Source organism: Mustelus asterias, chromosome 15 (assembly GCF_964213995.1).
Source record: "Mustelus asterias chromosome 15, sMusAst1.hap1.1, whole genome shotgun sequence".
Taxonomy (NCBI): Eukaryota; Metazoa; Chordata; class Chondrichthyes; order Carcharhiniformes; family Triakidae; genus Mustelus; species Mustelus asterias.
This window is the reverse complement of record NC_135815.1, coordinates 77,721,855-77,738,322: the sequence shown is the minus strand read 5'-3', so window position 1 is coordinate 77,738,322 and position 16,468 is coordinate 77,721,855. Positions and strand designations below refer to the sequence as shown.

The window sequence follows — 16,468 nt, the reverse complement described above, 5'->3', positions numbered from 1 at the left end:
CTGGTAACTCAGCACATGCAGATCACAAATCTTTACTACCCTCTAATGTGTACACATTGCCTATTTCTGAGCTGGTGGCTGCAAGTAACGGTACTGTTTCATCAGGGATCTGCTATTGCCTGCACCCTTCAAGTTGAGATTACATTGCTGGCCAGCTGTTGAACCTTGAGCATCTGAAAGCAAAATTGCAGTGGAGAGTGTTGGGGTAAGGAAAGAGGTCTGGGGCCCGAGTTCACATTTTAAAAAATTGATTTACTGGATTCACTCTGGGCTGAACGGCTGCATCCTATGCTGTAGCAATGCTGCGATTCTGAGATTCTATGTGGTAGCAGTGAGGAGGCCAGCATTTATTGCCCATCCTTAACTGCACTTGGATAGGTGGAGGTGTTACCTTCAATGCAACTGAATGGCTTGCTAGGCTATTTCAGAGAACAGTTGAGTGAACCATATTGCTAAGAATCTGGAATTATATGCTGTACCCTGCAGCTTTACGTTGACAGTGAAGTGGGATTTGAGAAGGTGCGTATTGCAGGAACATGACGTCATTCTGAATGTTCTCCGTGGCACTGGATGCACTGGTCTTGATTAATGCCAGCCCCATGATGTGGGGCATCATTGTCTGAATGATCAAGAAATGTAGACATTCTGTCCCCCGCCAACTCTCTGCTACTCCTTGCGATTTCGTCTAACCTTATCCTGCAAGAGAGCGGGAAGAATTTCAGTAAGTGTGTTGTAATGTATTTGGGTGATGTACCTGTCAAAGCTGAATAGCTGGAAGTATGTGGATGTTGTGAGTGGTGGAGGTGAAGTTAGCAATATTAAATGTGTGTGAGGGTAAGCATTTGAATGGTAGACATGATTCCAAATTGCTTTTGCGTGAGAGAAAGGGCTGTGGTGCATTAAACAGGAGAAAAGTTGTTTTTTGTAGGTGGTGTCATTTGAAGATGCATTTGGTAGCTTTGATCCAATGTGTGAGTCATTAACTTCTTCCTGCACTGCAGTCAAGTCTGAGGTCACCTCCCTGGCCACTTGCTCCTATTCCTTCACAGGATGTGTCTTGAGAGTCTCTTTGGAATTATAGCCTCTTTCTGCCTTTCAACCTCTTGGATTAAGGCCTCTTGTGCTGCATCAGAAAACCATCCAGGCAGTAATCAGAAATGAAATAACCGAGGGATCATCCTGCGAGACTTTGTGGGTGGAACTAAGAAATAAGAAGGGGATGGTGACCTTATTGGAGCTGTACTATAGGCCCCCAAATAGTCAACGGGAATTAGAAGAACAAATATGCAAGGAGATTGGGAAGACTTGCAGGGGTAATAGCGTTGTCATAGTAGGGAATTTTAATTTTCCTGACATAGACTGGGACTGCCATAGTGTTATGGGCTTAAATAGGATGGAATCTGTTAAATGTGTTTAGGAAAATTTCCTCAGGCAGTACGTGGAGGGTCCTACTCGGGAAACGGCAAAACTTGACCTACTGTTGGGAATAGGGCAGGGCAAGTGACTGAGGTGATGGTGGGGGACCACTTTGGGACCAGTGACCATAATTCTGTTAATTGTAAAATAGTTATGGAAAGGGACAAAACTGGTCCACAGGTGCAAGTTCTAAGTTGGGGCAAGGCAAATTTTGATGGAATTAGGCAGGAGCTTGCAAGGGTTGATTGGAGTAGCTTGTTTGAGGGCAAAGGGACCTCTGGCAAGTGGCAGGCCTTTAAAAGTGAAATAGCTGGTGTTCAGGGTCTATATGTTCCTGTTAGGGTGAAGGGCAAGGCTGGCAGCAGTAGGGAACCCTGAATGACAAAACATATTGAGATTTTGGCCAGGAAAAAGGAGGAGGCATGGCTCAGGTACAAGCAGCTGGAATCGAGAGATTCCCTGGAGGTGTACAGGGGATACAGGAATATACTCAAGAAGGAAATTAGGAGGGCCAAAAAGGGACATCAAGTAACTTTGGCTGAGAGGATTAACGTGAATCCAAAAGGATTATTTAAGTATATTAAAGGAAAAAGAATAATTTGAGAGAGAACCCCTCAAGAACCAAAGTGGACGTGTGGAACCGCAGAAGATGGGCGAGGTTCTCAATGAATATTTCTCTTCTGTGTTTACTGTGGAGAAAGACATGAAGATTTGGAAACCTGGGAAGGTTAGTGGTAATATATTGGGGACAGTGGAGGAGGTGATGGATGTATTAAAATGTATGAAGGTGGATAAATCTCCTGCCCCTGTCCAGATATATCCAAGAACATTGAGACGAGAGAAGAAATTGCAGAAGCCCAGGCTGAGATATTTGCATCATCGTTAGCCACAGGTGAGGCACCAGAAGATTGGAGGGTAGCAAATGTTGTGCCCTTATTTAAGAAGGGCTGTAAAGAAAAACCTGGGAATTATCGACCAGTAAGCCTAATACCTGTGGTGGGTAAGTTACTAGAGAGGATTCTGAGGGATAGGATATACAGGCATTTGGAAAGACATGGTTTGATTAGGAGTAGTCAGCACGGCTTTGTGCACGGGAAAATCATGCCTTACAAATTTTTTAGAGTTTTTTGATGAAGTGACCAGGAAGGCTGATGAGGGCAGGATGGTAGACACAGTCTATATGGACTTCAGTAAGACCTTTGATAAAGTTCCACATGGTAGGCTGCTCTGGAAGGTTAGGTCACATATAATCCAGGGAGAGCTGGCAAATTGGATATACGATTGGCTTGATGGTAGGAAGCAGAGGGTAATGGTGGAAGTGCCTCAGGGGTCAATGCTGGGCCCATTGCTGTTTGTTATCTATATCAGCGATTGAATGAGAATGTACAAGGCATGATCAGTAAGTTTGCAGATGACACTAAAATAGGTGGTATTGTAGACATTGAGGAAGATTATCCAAAAATTGCAGCAGGATCTTGATCAGCTGGGGAAGTGGGCCAAGAAATGGCAAATGGAGTTCAATACAGTCAAGTGTGAGGTGTTGCATTTTGGAAAGTCAAATCAAAGTTGGTCTTTCACGGTGAATGGTAGGACTTTGGGGAGTATCGTGGAGCAGAGGGACCTTGGAGTTCAGGTTCACAGTTCTCTAAAGGTGGAGTCACAGGTAGATAGGGCAGTGAAGAAGGCTTTTGGCATGCTGGCCTTCATTAGTCAGGGCATTGAGTATAGAAGTTGGGAAGTTATGTTGCAGCTGTACAGAATGTTGGTGAGGCTGTACCTGGAGTATTGTGTTCAGTTTTGGTTGCCTTGCTATAGGAAAGATGTTATTAAACTAGAGAGAGTGCAGAAGAGATTTACAGGATATTGTTAAGACTCAAAGGTTATAGGGAGAGATTGAACAGGCTAGGACGTTTTTCTTTGGAGCATAGGAGACTGAGGGGTGACCTTATAGAGGTGTGTATAAGATCGAGAGAGGCATGGCTCGGGGGAATACACTGTTTTTCCCTGGGAAAATTAAAGGGCATAGGTTTAAGTTAAGAGGGGAAAGAATTAATGGGAACCTGAAGAGCAACTTTTTTACACAGAGGGTGGTACGTGTGTGGAATGAGCTGCCGGAGAAAGTGATTGAGGCAGGGACATTTAAATGTTGTCAAAGGCATTTGGACAGATACAGAGATAGGAAAGGTTTAGAGGGATATTTTATTTATTTATTAGTCACAAGTAAGGCTTACATTAACACTGCAATAAAGTTAATGTGAATTTCCCCTAGTTGCCACACTCCGGTGCCTGTTCGGGTCAATGCACCTAATCAGTACGACTATGGGAGGAAACTGGACCACCCGGAGGATACCCACGCAGATACGGGAAGAACATGCAAACTCCACACAGACAGTGACCCAAGCCGAGAATTGAAACCGGGTCCCTGGCGCTGTGAGGCAGCAGTGCTAACCACTGGGCCACCGTGCCGCCCCGGGCCAAATGCAGGCAAATGGGGTTAGCTTAGATGGATTTTTTGGTTAGCATGGCCCAGTTTGGGCCGAAGGGCCTGTCTCCATGCCGCAGATTCTATGAACCTCTTTGACTTATTGATTCATTACCAGTTATCTTCCTTCTAAGACTTCAAGATTGTTCTAGTAGCTGCTGTAGCCAGAGTATACCTCCTGATTAAGAGGAGCAGGCTACCTTAAGTACAAGCTAGCTGTGTGTTATGCTAGCTATGCACTCACCGGGCCCCCCTGCTGAACTTGCAGGCAGCCAGGAGTGTGTTTCACACTAGGCTTTTTTTTTCAAAAATATATTTTATTCATAAAGTATTTGAAACATAACATAAAACATTTAAAATTGTCATAACAGTTAAGTGCAATGATATTCACATTTTCTCCAGAGATCAAAATGCACTCAGTTCAGTGATGAGAACATTACGAACATTTCAATGTTTTTGTTAGTTTGAACAGAATTTTACACTCTATGTACATGCTCATGTTACACTCTGTGGTGCTTCAATACAGTTACATACAGTTAGGATTAAGCGCACAGTCCGAGGGGTTTTACACGGTTACCAAAACCTCAGTTGGCTAAAAGACCTTACACAGTGGCCTATCCCCATTTGGCCTTAGCAGCAGCTGCATCAAGCTTGAGTGCATCCCTCAGCACATGACTCTGGACCTTGCAACACTCTGTTGAGCACAATTCTTTGAATTGGCAGATCAACAAGTTTCTTTCGGGTAGACAAAAGAGCGTCTCTCAAGTTGATAATCCTCCAGCAGCAGCTGATGTTTGTCTCGGTGTGCATCCCTGGGAACAGCTCGTAGAGCACAAAGTGCTGTGTCACAGAACTGCTCGAGATTAACCTTGACAAATACCACTCTCTCCAGAACTTCTTTACAAAGGCACATTCCACAAGGAGGTGTGTGACCATGTACTCCCCTTCCCCCCACTTCGCAGCTTCTTCAAGGCAGCGTGTGGTGGCACAGACACTTCGGATGTGCATGAAGGATCTGACGGGGAGTGCCCTTCTCACCAGCAGCCAAGCTAGCTCTTTGTACTTGTTTGAAAGTTCTGGTGATGAGGCATTCTGCCAAATGCCTCTGACAGTCTGCTTAGGAAACTACCGTAAGAAGTCTCACAACACTAGGTTAAAGTCCAACAGGTTTATTTGGTAGCAAATACCATAAGCTTTCGGAGCAATGCTCCTTCGTCAGATGGAGTGGTCTCTGTTCTCAAACAGGGCACAGACACAGAAATCAAATTACAGAATACTGATTAGAATGCAAATCTCTACAGCCAGCCAGGTCTTAAATGTACAGACAATGTGGGTGGAGGGAGCATTCAACACAGGTTAAAGAGATGTGTATTGTCTCCAGACAGTACAGCTTGTGAAATTGTGCAAGTCCAGGAGGCAAGCTGTGGGGGTTACTGATAATGTGACATAAATCCAACATCCCGGTTTAGACCGTCCTCATGTGTGCGGAACTTGGCTATCAGTTTCTGCTCAGTAACTCTGCGCTGTCGTGTGTCGTGAAGGCTGCCTTGGAGAACGCTTACCTGAAGATCCAAGGCTGAATGCCCGTGACTGCTGAAGTGCTCCCCCACAGGAAGAGAACAGTCTTGCCTGGTGATTGTCGAGCGGATCCATCGTCTCCTTTCCCCTTAGGGCTGCGAGGAGATTATGTGTAGACCACTGCTTGAAGGATTTGTGGTCAATGGTGTTTTTCTGAACAAACTTTTCCACAAGGGACAGGTGATATGGAATAGTCCAACTACTTGAAATGTTCCACAGTAACGTGGCCAGACCCATCCTTCGCAACACCAGGGACAGTACATAGTGACACTACTTGGTGTTTGCATATTGAGGAACTATGCACAGCTTAATGCAGCCACACACAAAGTTGGTCATCAGGATGAGGGTGACGTTGGGTACAATTTTCCTTCCCTTATATAGAAATTTGTACATGGTGTCCCTTCGGACATGATCCATCTTTGATCTCCAGATGAACTTGAAGATGACTAGGGTGACTGCTGCAGCATAGGATGGGAGGGATATGGGCCAGCAACATGAGAGAACCTGATGACTGGGTTCTTACCCGCAATGTAGAGGGAACATTGCTCCCACATGCCCACTTTCTGCCTTATCTTCACAATACGCACCTCCCAGTTTTTGGTGCATGCCACAGTCGCTTTAAACCATATCCTTCAGGTAACCTGACAGTGAAGGAGGCAAGAGATTGGTCAGCTCAGTTCCCAAAGAACATGGCCTCGCTCTTGCCATGGCTTACCTTGATTCCGAGGCCAGTTCAAACTGGTCATAGACACTCATTAACCTGGGCACCGACTTTGTATCTGAGTAGAAGACGGCAACATTTCCCTTATACAGGGAGGCTTTGACCTGACTGCCTGTGCTGCAGTCCTTATGCCCAAATCCTTCCTGATGGAGATGGCAAAAGTTTCTATACAACACACAAACAGGACAGGGGCGTGAGGACAGCCTGCTTGACTCCAGATTTCATCTGGAAGGTATCTGATTCCTCGATTGCACACTTCAATCATGTTGAGCAGGCTGCATGATGTTTGTGTGCTGCTTGCTTCAACTAAATAGGGAGCATGGTAAATGCATATTGCAGATTCCTATGCCTGCTAATGGGCTAAATCAAATTTTCCCCCTAAGGTGTCTTAGACTTTATGCATAACATATCCAACTTCTGTGGATTGGCAAATCAAGAAAATGGAATGCTGAACTGTATAGCTTAAACAATAAAGTGCAGGTCAAAGGAAGTCATGCTCAAAACCATATATTGCTTTGGCCAGACCATAACTTTAGGGTTCTTCTGGTTGCCAATACCCAGGTAATCTTTCGGGCACTGGGAGCAGTCCAGCGAAGAGCTTGGAGGTCGATTCTACCTTCAGTTATGAGGGGAAACTTGCATTTTTTTCCAACCTTGAATGGAGGTGATTGAGAGGTGATCTTAACAGTGTTGAATTGATAGATCCAGAAAATTACTTCAGGGTAAACCATCAAAGTAGGACATATCAAACAAGTGAGAAGTAAATCTATGGATGAACATGGAATGGACTGGCTGAGTAGAGGCTTGAAAGCAGAAACCTGGAATCATTTCTGAAAAAATTTTATGGTGTAAAATCTTAGAGGGGAGGGATAATGGGTCTTTCTAGCTGGTGTTAGGGTATCTGAACAGAAACCCCAAAGTTACAAAGCCTGACTAGACCCAAACAATTTTTCTATTTTGGCATTAGTGTGAGGATAAGATATTTCACGACAGATATGATTCTATTGATACACTCGGAAGCTTTTATCAAAAACTTTATTTAATGATACAATTTAAATATAACAAATGAATGAGCTTAACTTTACCAATTGAAATACTTAAACATGACAAGATACAATTCTTAACTGCTAATCTATCTCTATTAGTTCCAAATTAAGTAATATTTCTCTGAAACTCCCTTTCGAAGTCAGTTAGCAAAAGCACAGGCTTACATATTTTTATTTGTTAATAGTCCCGGAGCCATTGAACACCTCTGGAGAGAGAGGTCGAGAGGTATCTGTCTTCTAACACTCAAACAGCAGCCTCCAGGGAGAGAGAGACAAAGACACCTCTTGCTTCTTTTAGCACCAGGCAAAAACTGCTCTTGATTTTTCCCTGTAGGTTTATCTCTGCCCATTAACACATGATTGTCTCTGTCAATCAACCTAATCAAAACCCTACTCTGAAACCCAAAATAAACAGAAATGCATTTACGTAGATTAAAACAAACACCCCATGAGCTAAGATTTTCAGCATGTGAGCTGACTGGTGTAGACAAATCATCAGTGTAAACAGAGCTGAATATTAAACGTACTGCTTACAAGAAACATGATATAAATACAGTTCTTAAAGGCGCAGTATCACGATGGATGCACTAAAATAGATACCTACTCAACTGGTTTTATTTTGTGATTCCATGCAATTTTTGCAAATCTTCAGCATGTATTCAGCACTGGCTTGTGATCTAATTCTATTTAGTTCAAGGGTGACTTCAATCTGATGGCCCACTTGTACTGTTCACAGATTGTCCTATTTTAAACAAGCTGATTCCTTATTGGACATTCATTTAGTTCTTCCCATTAATGTACACTCTGTTCAAATCTCAATTATGTGAGCTTGAAGTTCCTACATGGGAAAGGAGATCTCTGGTGTGCCAGAGTTAAGAAAACTGGAAGGCCTGCCTGTTGAATATAAACCTTGATAAGGCATTTTGACAGAGTGGCTCATCTGGAATTTTTAGTATGCGATCACTTGCCTCTCTTTTTGAATCAAGGACTTATTCCATCGTTTTATTCTCAGCAAAACCAGAGCTAAAACTTAATTTCCAGTGTGTATTAAAATGCGTCTTGCACAGAATAATTTCAAAAATCTCCACAATTATTTATTTCCTTTGACAAAGCATGGAGGGAAAACCAGTAACTAAATAGAAGATAGCACTTGAGTGCATCCTATACTGCTGCCACTATACAAGGAGCAAGTTATGGATCATTCTGCCTGTTATATAGTTGCCTACTTGGCATTTAAAATTCCAGTTGAAGGTATATACAATGGCACAATCCTCAAACTCTAAATAGAACTCTACATTTAACTGAAGCACCACACAATCCTATTCCAGAATGGTTTTAACAGTAAGTCAACCCTTCACCCTGAAAGTTGAGCATCTTGAAACATTCCTGTAGAGAGTCAAGGAGGTTCTCTACCCTTCGATGAAGAAGGGAGATCTTTTTTTTAAATCTGATAGGACCCTTCATCTTTGAATAATGTGTTACCTCAACATAGCCTGTCTCTACAGGGTGTGCATGGATCTAATTATTTTAGGGTGTTCATTTTACTTCAGATCAAATTGAACTAGCATAAGGCTGGTCAGCTTCAAATCATCTGATAACACTTGTAGCATTTTTATGTGGACAATCAGCACTAGATTTCCCCAAAATTAAGTATCTAAAAATGGAAAAGTTCCATCATCTGCTGGATTTTTCAAAAAGGATAATTTTATTTCCTATCCAAAATCACTTTCTCCCAAATTATTTAATCCATAGGTAATACTTTGCCACATAGGTTATTTTAAAACATTAAATTGATCTTAAAAGTGAACATTTTAAATTTTTTATTTTAAAAAAAATTGTTCTTTGTTTACTATAACAATAGGGAATACAGTGCCATATCATCTACTTAATGATATTTATCATGATATTTTGAGAAATCGGATGAAAATCCACTGTCATAGGATTTGTTTAGTTTGTTTTAAAATGTGCTGTACAGTAAATTTATTGAGTCAGTTAGTACTGTTGAGAATCAAAACCTAGCCTGCACAATGTATTTTTATGACCAACTTGATAAATCAGTTACAGTAATTATCTAGTAAAGAAGAATATTCACATGACTCTGCTGAAACATAACATTATGTAGTTGCATTGTGCTTTATGCTACTGAAATACAAAAGCAAATACAAATTTTTGAAATTGACGCCATATTATGGCGTTCACTTGAATTTCTGTATATACATTTATTTAGTGAATATTGTGTAAGAAGCTTTCAATATATTACTGTGTAGAAGATCATCATTGTGCTATTCTTAACTTCGGTTCATATGTATTCAAAAACTGCATAATTTTATGCTACATACTGTGTGAAGTTAAAATAAGCCCTTGTTTCCTGTTTTAAAATTCCAAGGAGTCTTCTAAAATCAGTAGAAGAGGAACTGCATCAGCGGTAATTTTTCTCTTGTTGCCTTTTGTAAAATAAAAATTCTCCCTTAGATTTTTTTAAAAATGTAGTGACCTAAAGGTAACAATGTGCTTGAGTGCTTGTCATAGATTTTGAATAAGTCTAATTTTCTTAGACTACAGCTACCTTTAGATGAATAAAAACATAGAATACATTGATGAGCTCCATATAGAGCAAGCCCTAAAGGTATTGCATGCCAGAGTTCTTTTACTTTAGCTGAATTTATTCCACTGAAATCCACTGAGCCATAAGTACCTTGTTCATCTCCTTAGGGGACACGTGGCACATTTAGATGATGATGATGGTGATGATGATGAATCTGAACAGTAAGTCTTTTCTTTTACTAGTTTAGCTGAATTTGGTCTTACTTTGAGTACTATTAAGAATCTAAGTCAGAATAATCGCCATTAAATTCTGCATGACATTCTAAAATCTTTTCACATTCAACCTAGCTAAAGCAAAGCAATCTTTTATGATTCATTGCCACTCTGCTTGCCTACCTTTTTCCTTTCTTTGGGCTGTGTGATACATTTGCTGTATTGCCATTCAAAACACACGCATTACTTAAGAATGATTTATTTTTGCTGTATTTCTATATATATATAGTTATTGTTACCTCTGCATACCCTTGAAAGCTGTGTTAACTTGGCAGATTTTCACATATAAAATGCATCTCCATATTCAGTTTTCAAAACTTCTAGAATGCATGTGCTACATAGATTAAAGCAAGTGAGCCAAAAACCTGATAAAGTATGTCTCAGGTTACCAGTATCATCATTCCATCATTTGCAAGAGTTTAATAGGTTAGAGAATTCCTGTAGATAATTTTGGATGTGAGGGTCCTAACCCACCCTGTAATACTTAAATAGATTTTATTGTCCATTTTAATAAAAGCAATATTGGTCACTGATGTAAATCATCTTGCATATCACTAATAATCTGAAATGTCAGTGTTCATTAACTGTTTTCTATTAGGTAAACCATTCTAGTTGTAATAATATGATGAACAAACTTGAAAATAAAATTGCTCAGTCAGATACAAATATACTAGAATGTTAAAGGCTTTTGGTTTTTGGATAGCAGTAAGAATGACCAGATTAGCTGCTCTGCTCATTGCTCTATTATCTTTGGAGTGAACTGAAATTGAGTATTGTAATTTAAGTGAACTTTGAGGAAAGATTAATACAATCCATAATTACCCTTCAGTTCTAGTGATCCAAGTTGAACTGAGGTTCAACATTGTGAATACAGAACTTCCCTCTAGCTGTTGTATGTTCCAAGCGATTTACAACAATTGAAGTCTGCCTCTCGGGTGTCCTGTGACTTATTCTGGATTTAGCATCTAATAAGCAGTCTCTATTTTGAATGCAGCAAGGAATGAGACTGTTTCCTGTGTAGCAATAGAGCTTACTTGTATGGTGTCTGATATTGTTAGGACTGGTGTATGCTATTAAAAAAATGCTTCATCTGTTACTCTTCTCTGGAAGAACGAAGAAAATATCATTTGGTTGACTTACCAGTAATAACGTTAGAACTATGCCCCAAGAGCCTAGGATTATTGAGGAACTAATTTAATAAAGTACTACTTCTGTCAGGAAAAAATGTAAGAAAGAAATGAAGCACTTTTTCAAAATCAAGTATTCTCAAAATGTATTTTGTTACTAGCTGACACATACACAAATGAGGAAAATCACTAGAATTTTTTTTGATTTAAAATTGACAATTATTTTTAAATTAGAAAAATCTAGCTTGATTAAAATTTCAGCTTTGTGATCAGTTTTGTACTGCAAGAAAGGACAGTTAGCCACTGAGGGCTGACATTGTAGATTTAATTAGTACAGTTAGTTTATTTGTTAGAACTAGATGGTGAAATCCCATTCCATCAGGAGTTGCGTTTAGCACAGGAAATTTAGAGGCATATTCTTGTGTACAGAAATCCTCAGATGGTGGGAGCCATTTGGGTTTTAAAATGTGTGATATAATGCTTATATAATGCTTAGTATCACTTTCTTAAGTTTTTTTTATTTTGAATTAATAGCTCGACAATGAAACCCAGGATTCCACCACCTCTTCCTCCCAAGGTAAGTTGACAAGAGACTTGTGCACCAAATATTTAAAATCACCATCTTATATACAATTTATGGCAATTCTAAAATGGCAAAAAGTCACATTAATGGCGATGCAGTCAGTTGTAATTTTACAGCTAAGTGTTTGGTGAGGGAATTAGGAAACAAAACCAGATAATAAATACTGTATCATTGGTACTAGTGTACTAAATTATTTGGGTTTTTGTAATATAATTTGCCTAAATCTACATTTTTAACAGGCCTTACCGTAACCATCTGTCATAGGAATGAAAAGATTTCATTTTGTGCCGTGATGTAATTGAGTGGTAAAACAGTCTCAATGGACTGCATTGCTTACTCCTGCTCCTGTGCTTTGTGAATATAATTCCTATGTGTTAACAAGTCATAATGCATTTACATAGCAGCCCAGATGTAAAAGAATGTCTTCAGATTTTCTGCACGGGGGGAGCAGAAATGAGTTCTGGATTGAAGATGAGCTGGAAAAATTTGGTTGAAGGTTCTGGAACGCATGGTAGAAGCAGGATGTTTTGAGACATCTGAAGTAATTGCGAATGGCAGCAGTGGCTTTGGAAAAGGAGTCTGAAAGTTTGGTGAAAAGTGAAAACTCTGAGGGTTGGGGTGTATAACAAGGCAATGATTGGTTAGATGAAGTGGTGGGAGCCTGTAGAGTAATTTAAAAATGACGAGCTGAAGTGTTATGGATTGGCACATTCCACGGTTCAAGAATAACTTACTATGGGATGCATTAAAGCTCTGGGCAGTCACTACAGAGTTGCTGTGGAGCCAGGTCACAGACTAAGGCCTGTCAGCCATAGTGTACGGAGGGGCAGGAAACTGAATAGAACTCCTTGAGCTGTAGACTTGATTTGAAATATATACAATAAAGATCTAGAGTATTGTTAGTGTTGAGGCATCTCAACATGCTGTATGGAGAAAAGTTAAATTTTATTGCACTTTCTGTAACAGTTAATTTGAAATGTTTTGGAATGTGCCTTTACAATAAAGTTTTTTTTGGCAAGAAAAGTCTTGAAACCAATACTTAGGCAGCGAAGGAAACAATGGATCTCAACAAAGACAGTACTTTTAAAGTTTAAGATTTTGTACAGGAGGTGAATTCTGATCAGCTCGAATTTCTGGAACAGATAGTTGATCAAGTTGGAGCTAGAACTGTGTAATTGCTGGCAAAAAAGTTACTTTGTGATGAGCCTAAGAAAGATTTGATGTGATGGCTGAGAAATTGCCTATCAGGATAGTACATCAAAATTATAATCTAATTTGACAGGAAAGTATGTTGCTCAAATTTCAAAGTAATTGGAACCTGAGGTAGGTGGTTAGTAAAAACTGAATGGGAAAAGTACTGATTAAAAATGGAGGGGAAGCAATTAAAAAAAACATTCATGACTACTGCCATATGATGGTTATATATTCAAGATCTTGCATAATTTCACATGGTACAATGCCCATTATACTTGGATGGTGTTGCATGTATAGAATGTACTAACTCAATGTATTGCCAGAATTTAACCCACTTTTGATTTGTATCATTGTACAGTTCATAGAATTATAGAACAGTTTAACCAGAGAGACAAAATCTTAAAAGTTAAATGGGCGATGCTGTCGCCTAATGTTATATTAGTACTAAAATCATGTCTTGTGAAAGCCTCTTTAGACTGATTGACAACAGCTGAAACTAAAAATGTTAATTTTTGTTTACTGTGAAGTACATAAACTGAGTTCTGTGAATCTTTTCTGCTTTGAAAATTGTTCTCTCCCCTGTTGCATGCTGTTCCCCTGAAGACCCTGAGTTATGATTCCCCCCTCCACCCCCATCACATCCTCCCATAAACATACCATTCTCTTAAAGTTGCTCGTGTGTATGAGCTTTTGTGTCCACTGGGATTTGTTTTTGCTGCATGTGCAATTGTGATCTCACATGTTCTGACTCTGTACTCTAGGGCACCTGTTCATTGTCTCTGTACATGCTTGCTCACCTTCTGTCATGTTCACGTGTACACTCTGCTTTGTTTCTTTCTCCATGTACAGTCACATTCGCCATCTGTCTCCTTGTGCTGCCTTGCACATGCTGGTTTTCATGCTTTCTGCACTTGCACTCTTACCCAACGCAGTTGCTGCACACTCTCATTCTTGCAGTTGCAAATGCTTTCTCAGTTTCATTTGCCATTTTGCCTTCTATTCTCGTATTCCTTGTTGCTCACAATTCCTATGTATAGACAGTTAGTTCTGTCTTGGTTACTTGTTCACTCACTTTACAGCATAATATTCAAATTAAGTTTAATGAATGTAGATGATTTTATTAAATGATGGCATAATAATAGCAGTGCATTTTAAGAAGACAACTTGCATTTATACTGTATTTTTTACAACCTTGGGGGGGTTCAAAGTGCTTCGCTATAGCTAATGAAATATATTTGAACTGTGGCCAGTGTTGTAATGTAGCAAACACAAAGCCAATTTGTATACACAAGATCCCACAGAAAAATAATGTGGTGATCCCTTTTTATCATCCTGTATGATGGATAAATATTGGACATTGGGAATTACTCCACTGCTCATCTTTGAAGTAGTGCCATGGGGTCTTTTGTATCCACCTCAGAATGCAGACCTTGGTGCATTGGGATGTGAGCCTAGCCTTTTTGTCCTCACGTATACTAGATACTTAAATTCAGTCCTTGAAACATTGCAGAACACACTAGCTCTCATTTGACAAACAAACTTGAAAAAAAATTATTAAAATGTAATTTTATGATGTGTGACACTGCAGCTGTGCTAAATCGGATAGATTCAGAATAGGTGTAGCAACTCAAAATTGAGATGCTGTGAGCCATCAACAGCAGCAGAACTGTACTCAACCACAATCTGTAATCTCACAGCCCAATTCAAGCCAAGGGATGGATCCTGGTTCAATGAAGAGTACATAGGAGCAGCATCAGGCATACCTAAATATGTGGTGTCAACCTGGTGAAGCTATAACACAGGACTACTTGCATGCTAAATTGTGAAATCAGCATGTCATAGAACTAAGTGATCCCACAACCAAAAGATGAGATCAAAGCTCTGCAGTCCTGCCACATGCAGTGCAGAATGGTGGTATACAATTAAACATCTAACTAGACAATGAGGAGGCTCCACAAATATTTTCATCCTCACTGAGGGGGAGCCCAGCACACCAGTGCAAGAGACAAGACTGCAGCACTTCAGCCAGAAATGTTAGAGTGGATGATTCCCCTCAGCCTCCTCCAAAGGACTCAAGAGGTGAGTTGAGAGTGACTGCCCTGACTTCAGGGCAGAATTTGATTGAGTGTAGCATAAAGGAGCAAATTTAAAGTGAACGGGAAAACTCCCCTGGTGCGAGTCTCAGCTTGCACAAAGGAAAATGTTGTGCAAGAGTGGTCAACTGTGCCAGATTTTATAGGATTGTCCCACAGTTGGGTTGGTTGCTTGTCCTGGGTTGTTTGAGGCCAGAACACCATTTTTCCTGTATTTGAGATGTTGGAGCAGTGCGTGTGTGTGTATAACTTGATCTCCTCTCTGGCAACCTGAAAAGCTTTGAACACCGCACCCACACAGACCACCACCACCTTCTCAAGGGTGGCTAGAGGAGGCATTCCCAGTGACGCTCACATCCCATGAAATAATTTTTCATTTAATTGGTTCAAGCTGAGTCAAGCAGACACCTTTTGCTTTCTATACAAGTCCAGAAGCATCTGTGTTTTCTATATGTATAATAATAGCCAATAAATGTGGCAATAAATCACTGTTCTAATCACTTCAATAACTGGGTGATCACTCGTCCCAAAAACCTTGAGACATACCATTAACTGAGTCATTTTGAAATCTTGCATCAGTGCATTGCTTGAGCTATGATTTTTGCACCTTAACATTCCCCTCTGAAGACTGCTTTATCAGCAAAGGAAAAATTAGTATGTGTGAAAATAGCACAACAGGATAGTGCCAGACTTGTAAAAGTGGGATAAATCTGAAACATTCAGAAATTCCTGTGATTTTATTTTTTTGTGTTTTTTCTTTTATTATGTTCAGCCAAAGTCAATCTACATACCACAAGAAAGCAATTATCCTGAAGAAGAGAATCAAGGCACAATCAAGAGATGTCCATCTGACAGTCCTGCACGACCAAGCACACAAGTGCCACCAAGACCTCCCCCTCCTCGGTTACCTCCTAGCAGCAGTTACATCAGAAACAGTGCCCTAGGTAATGACTGCAAAGATAACTAGAGTTCACATGAGATGGAAGAATATACAGCAGCCTTTAAACAATGCAAGAGATGGCTGGAAGACTCATAATACAGGACTGATGAGAATAAGACATTTCAAATTACAAGCTCCCCTGCAAAGTAGTGAAAATTAAACCGGTTATTCATCTTCACAACTAGATATAAATGAAATATTTTCTTTTGAGTCTAGCATCCAAATTTTTTCTTCTCATATCAGGAATCTGTCTTTTAATTGACAAAAATCACGGACGCATAATTTGGTAATCTTGGATAAGCCCGTAATTGATTTTTCCATTCAATAATAGTAGTGCTTGAAGTCACATAACAAATGGAAGAATTTTAATATTGAGAGACCAGTCCTGCTGCTTCATTTTATTTAAATCAGAGCATTGTGGCTTCATTTTTCTGTATTCCACTTCTTTTCCATCTCTCTGTCTTGAAGCTG

The 16,468-nt window shown here is 40.0% G+C and overlaps 1 protein-coding gene across 20 annotated transcripts in view; it reads left to right on the top strand.

Annotated features, from left to right (window-relative positions):
* Positions 1–16,468, top strand: part of map4k3b (mitogen-activated protein kinase kinase kinase kinase 3b) — a 288,964-nt gene that overhangs the window by 211,863 nt on the left and 60,633 nt on the right. For 10 of the 20 annotated variants that reach the window (XR_013499675.1, XR_013499674.1, XM_078230180.1 and 7 more), the window contains 4 exons: positions 9,630–9,668; positions 9,956–10,009; positions 11,722–11,764; positions 15,830–16,001. Coding sequence is in view for 18 of the 20 variants with exons in the window: in XM_078230180.1 (XP_078086306.1) it covers positions 9,630–9,668; positions 9,956–10,009; positions 11,722–11,764; positions 15,830–16,001 (308 nt within the window). In the remaining 2 variants the exon portion in view is untranslated. The remainder of the gene's footprint in view (positions 1–9,629; positions 9,669–9,955; positions 10,010–11,721; positions 11,765–15,829; positions 16,002–16,468) is intronic. The other 10 variants (XM_078230171.1, XM_078230181.1, XM_078230179.1 and 7 more) reach the window with 2 other exon arrangements.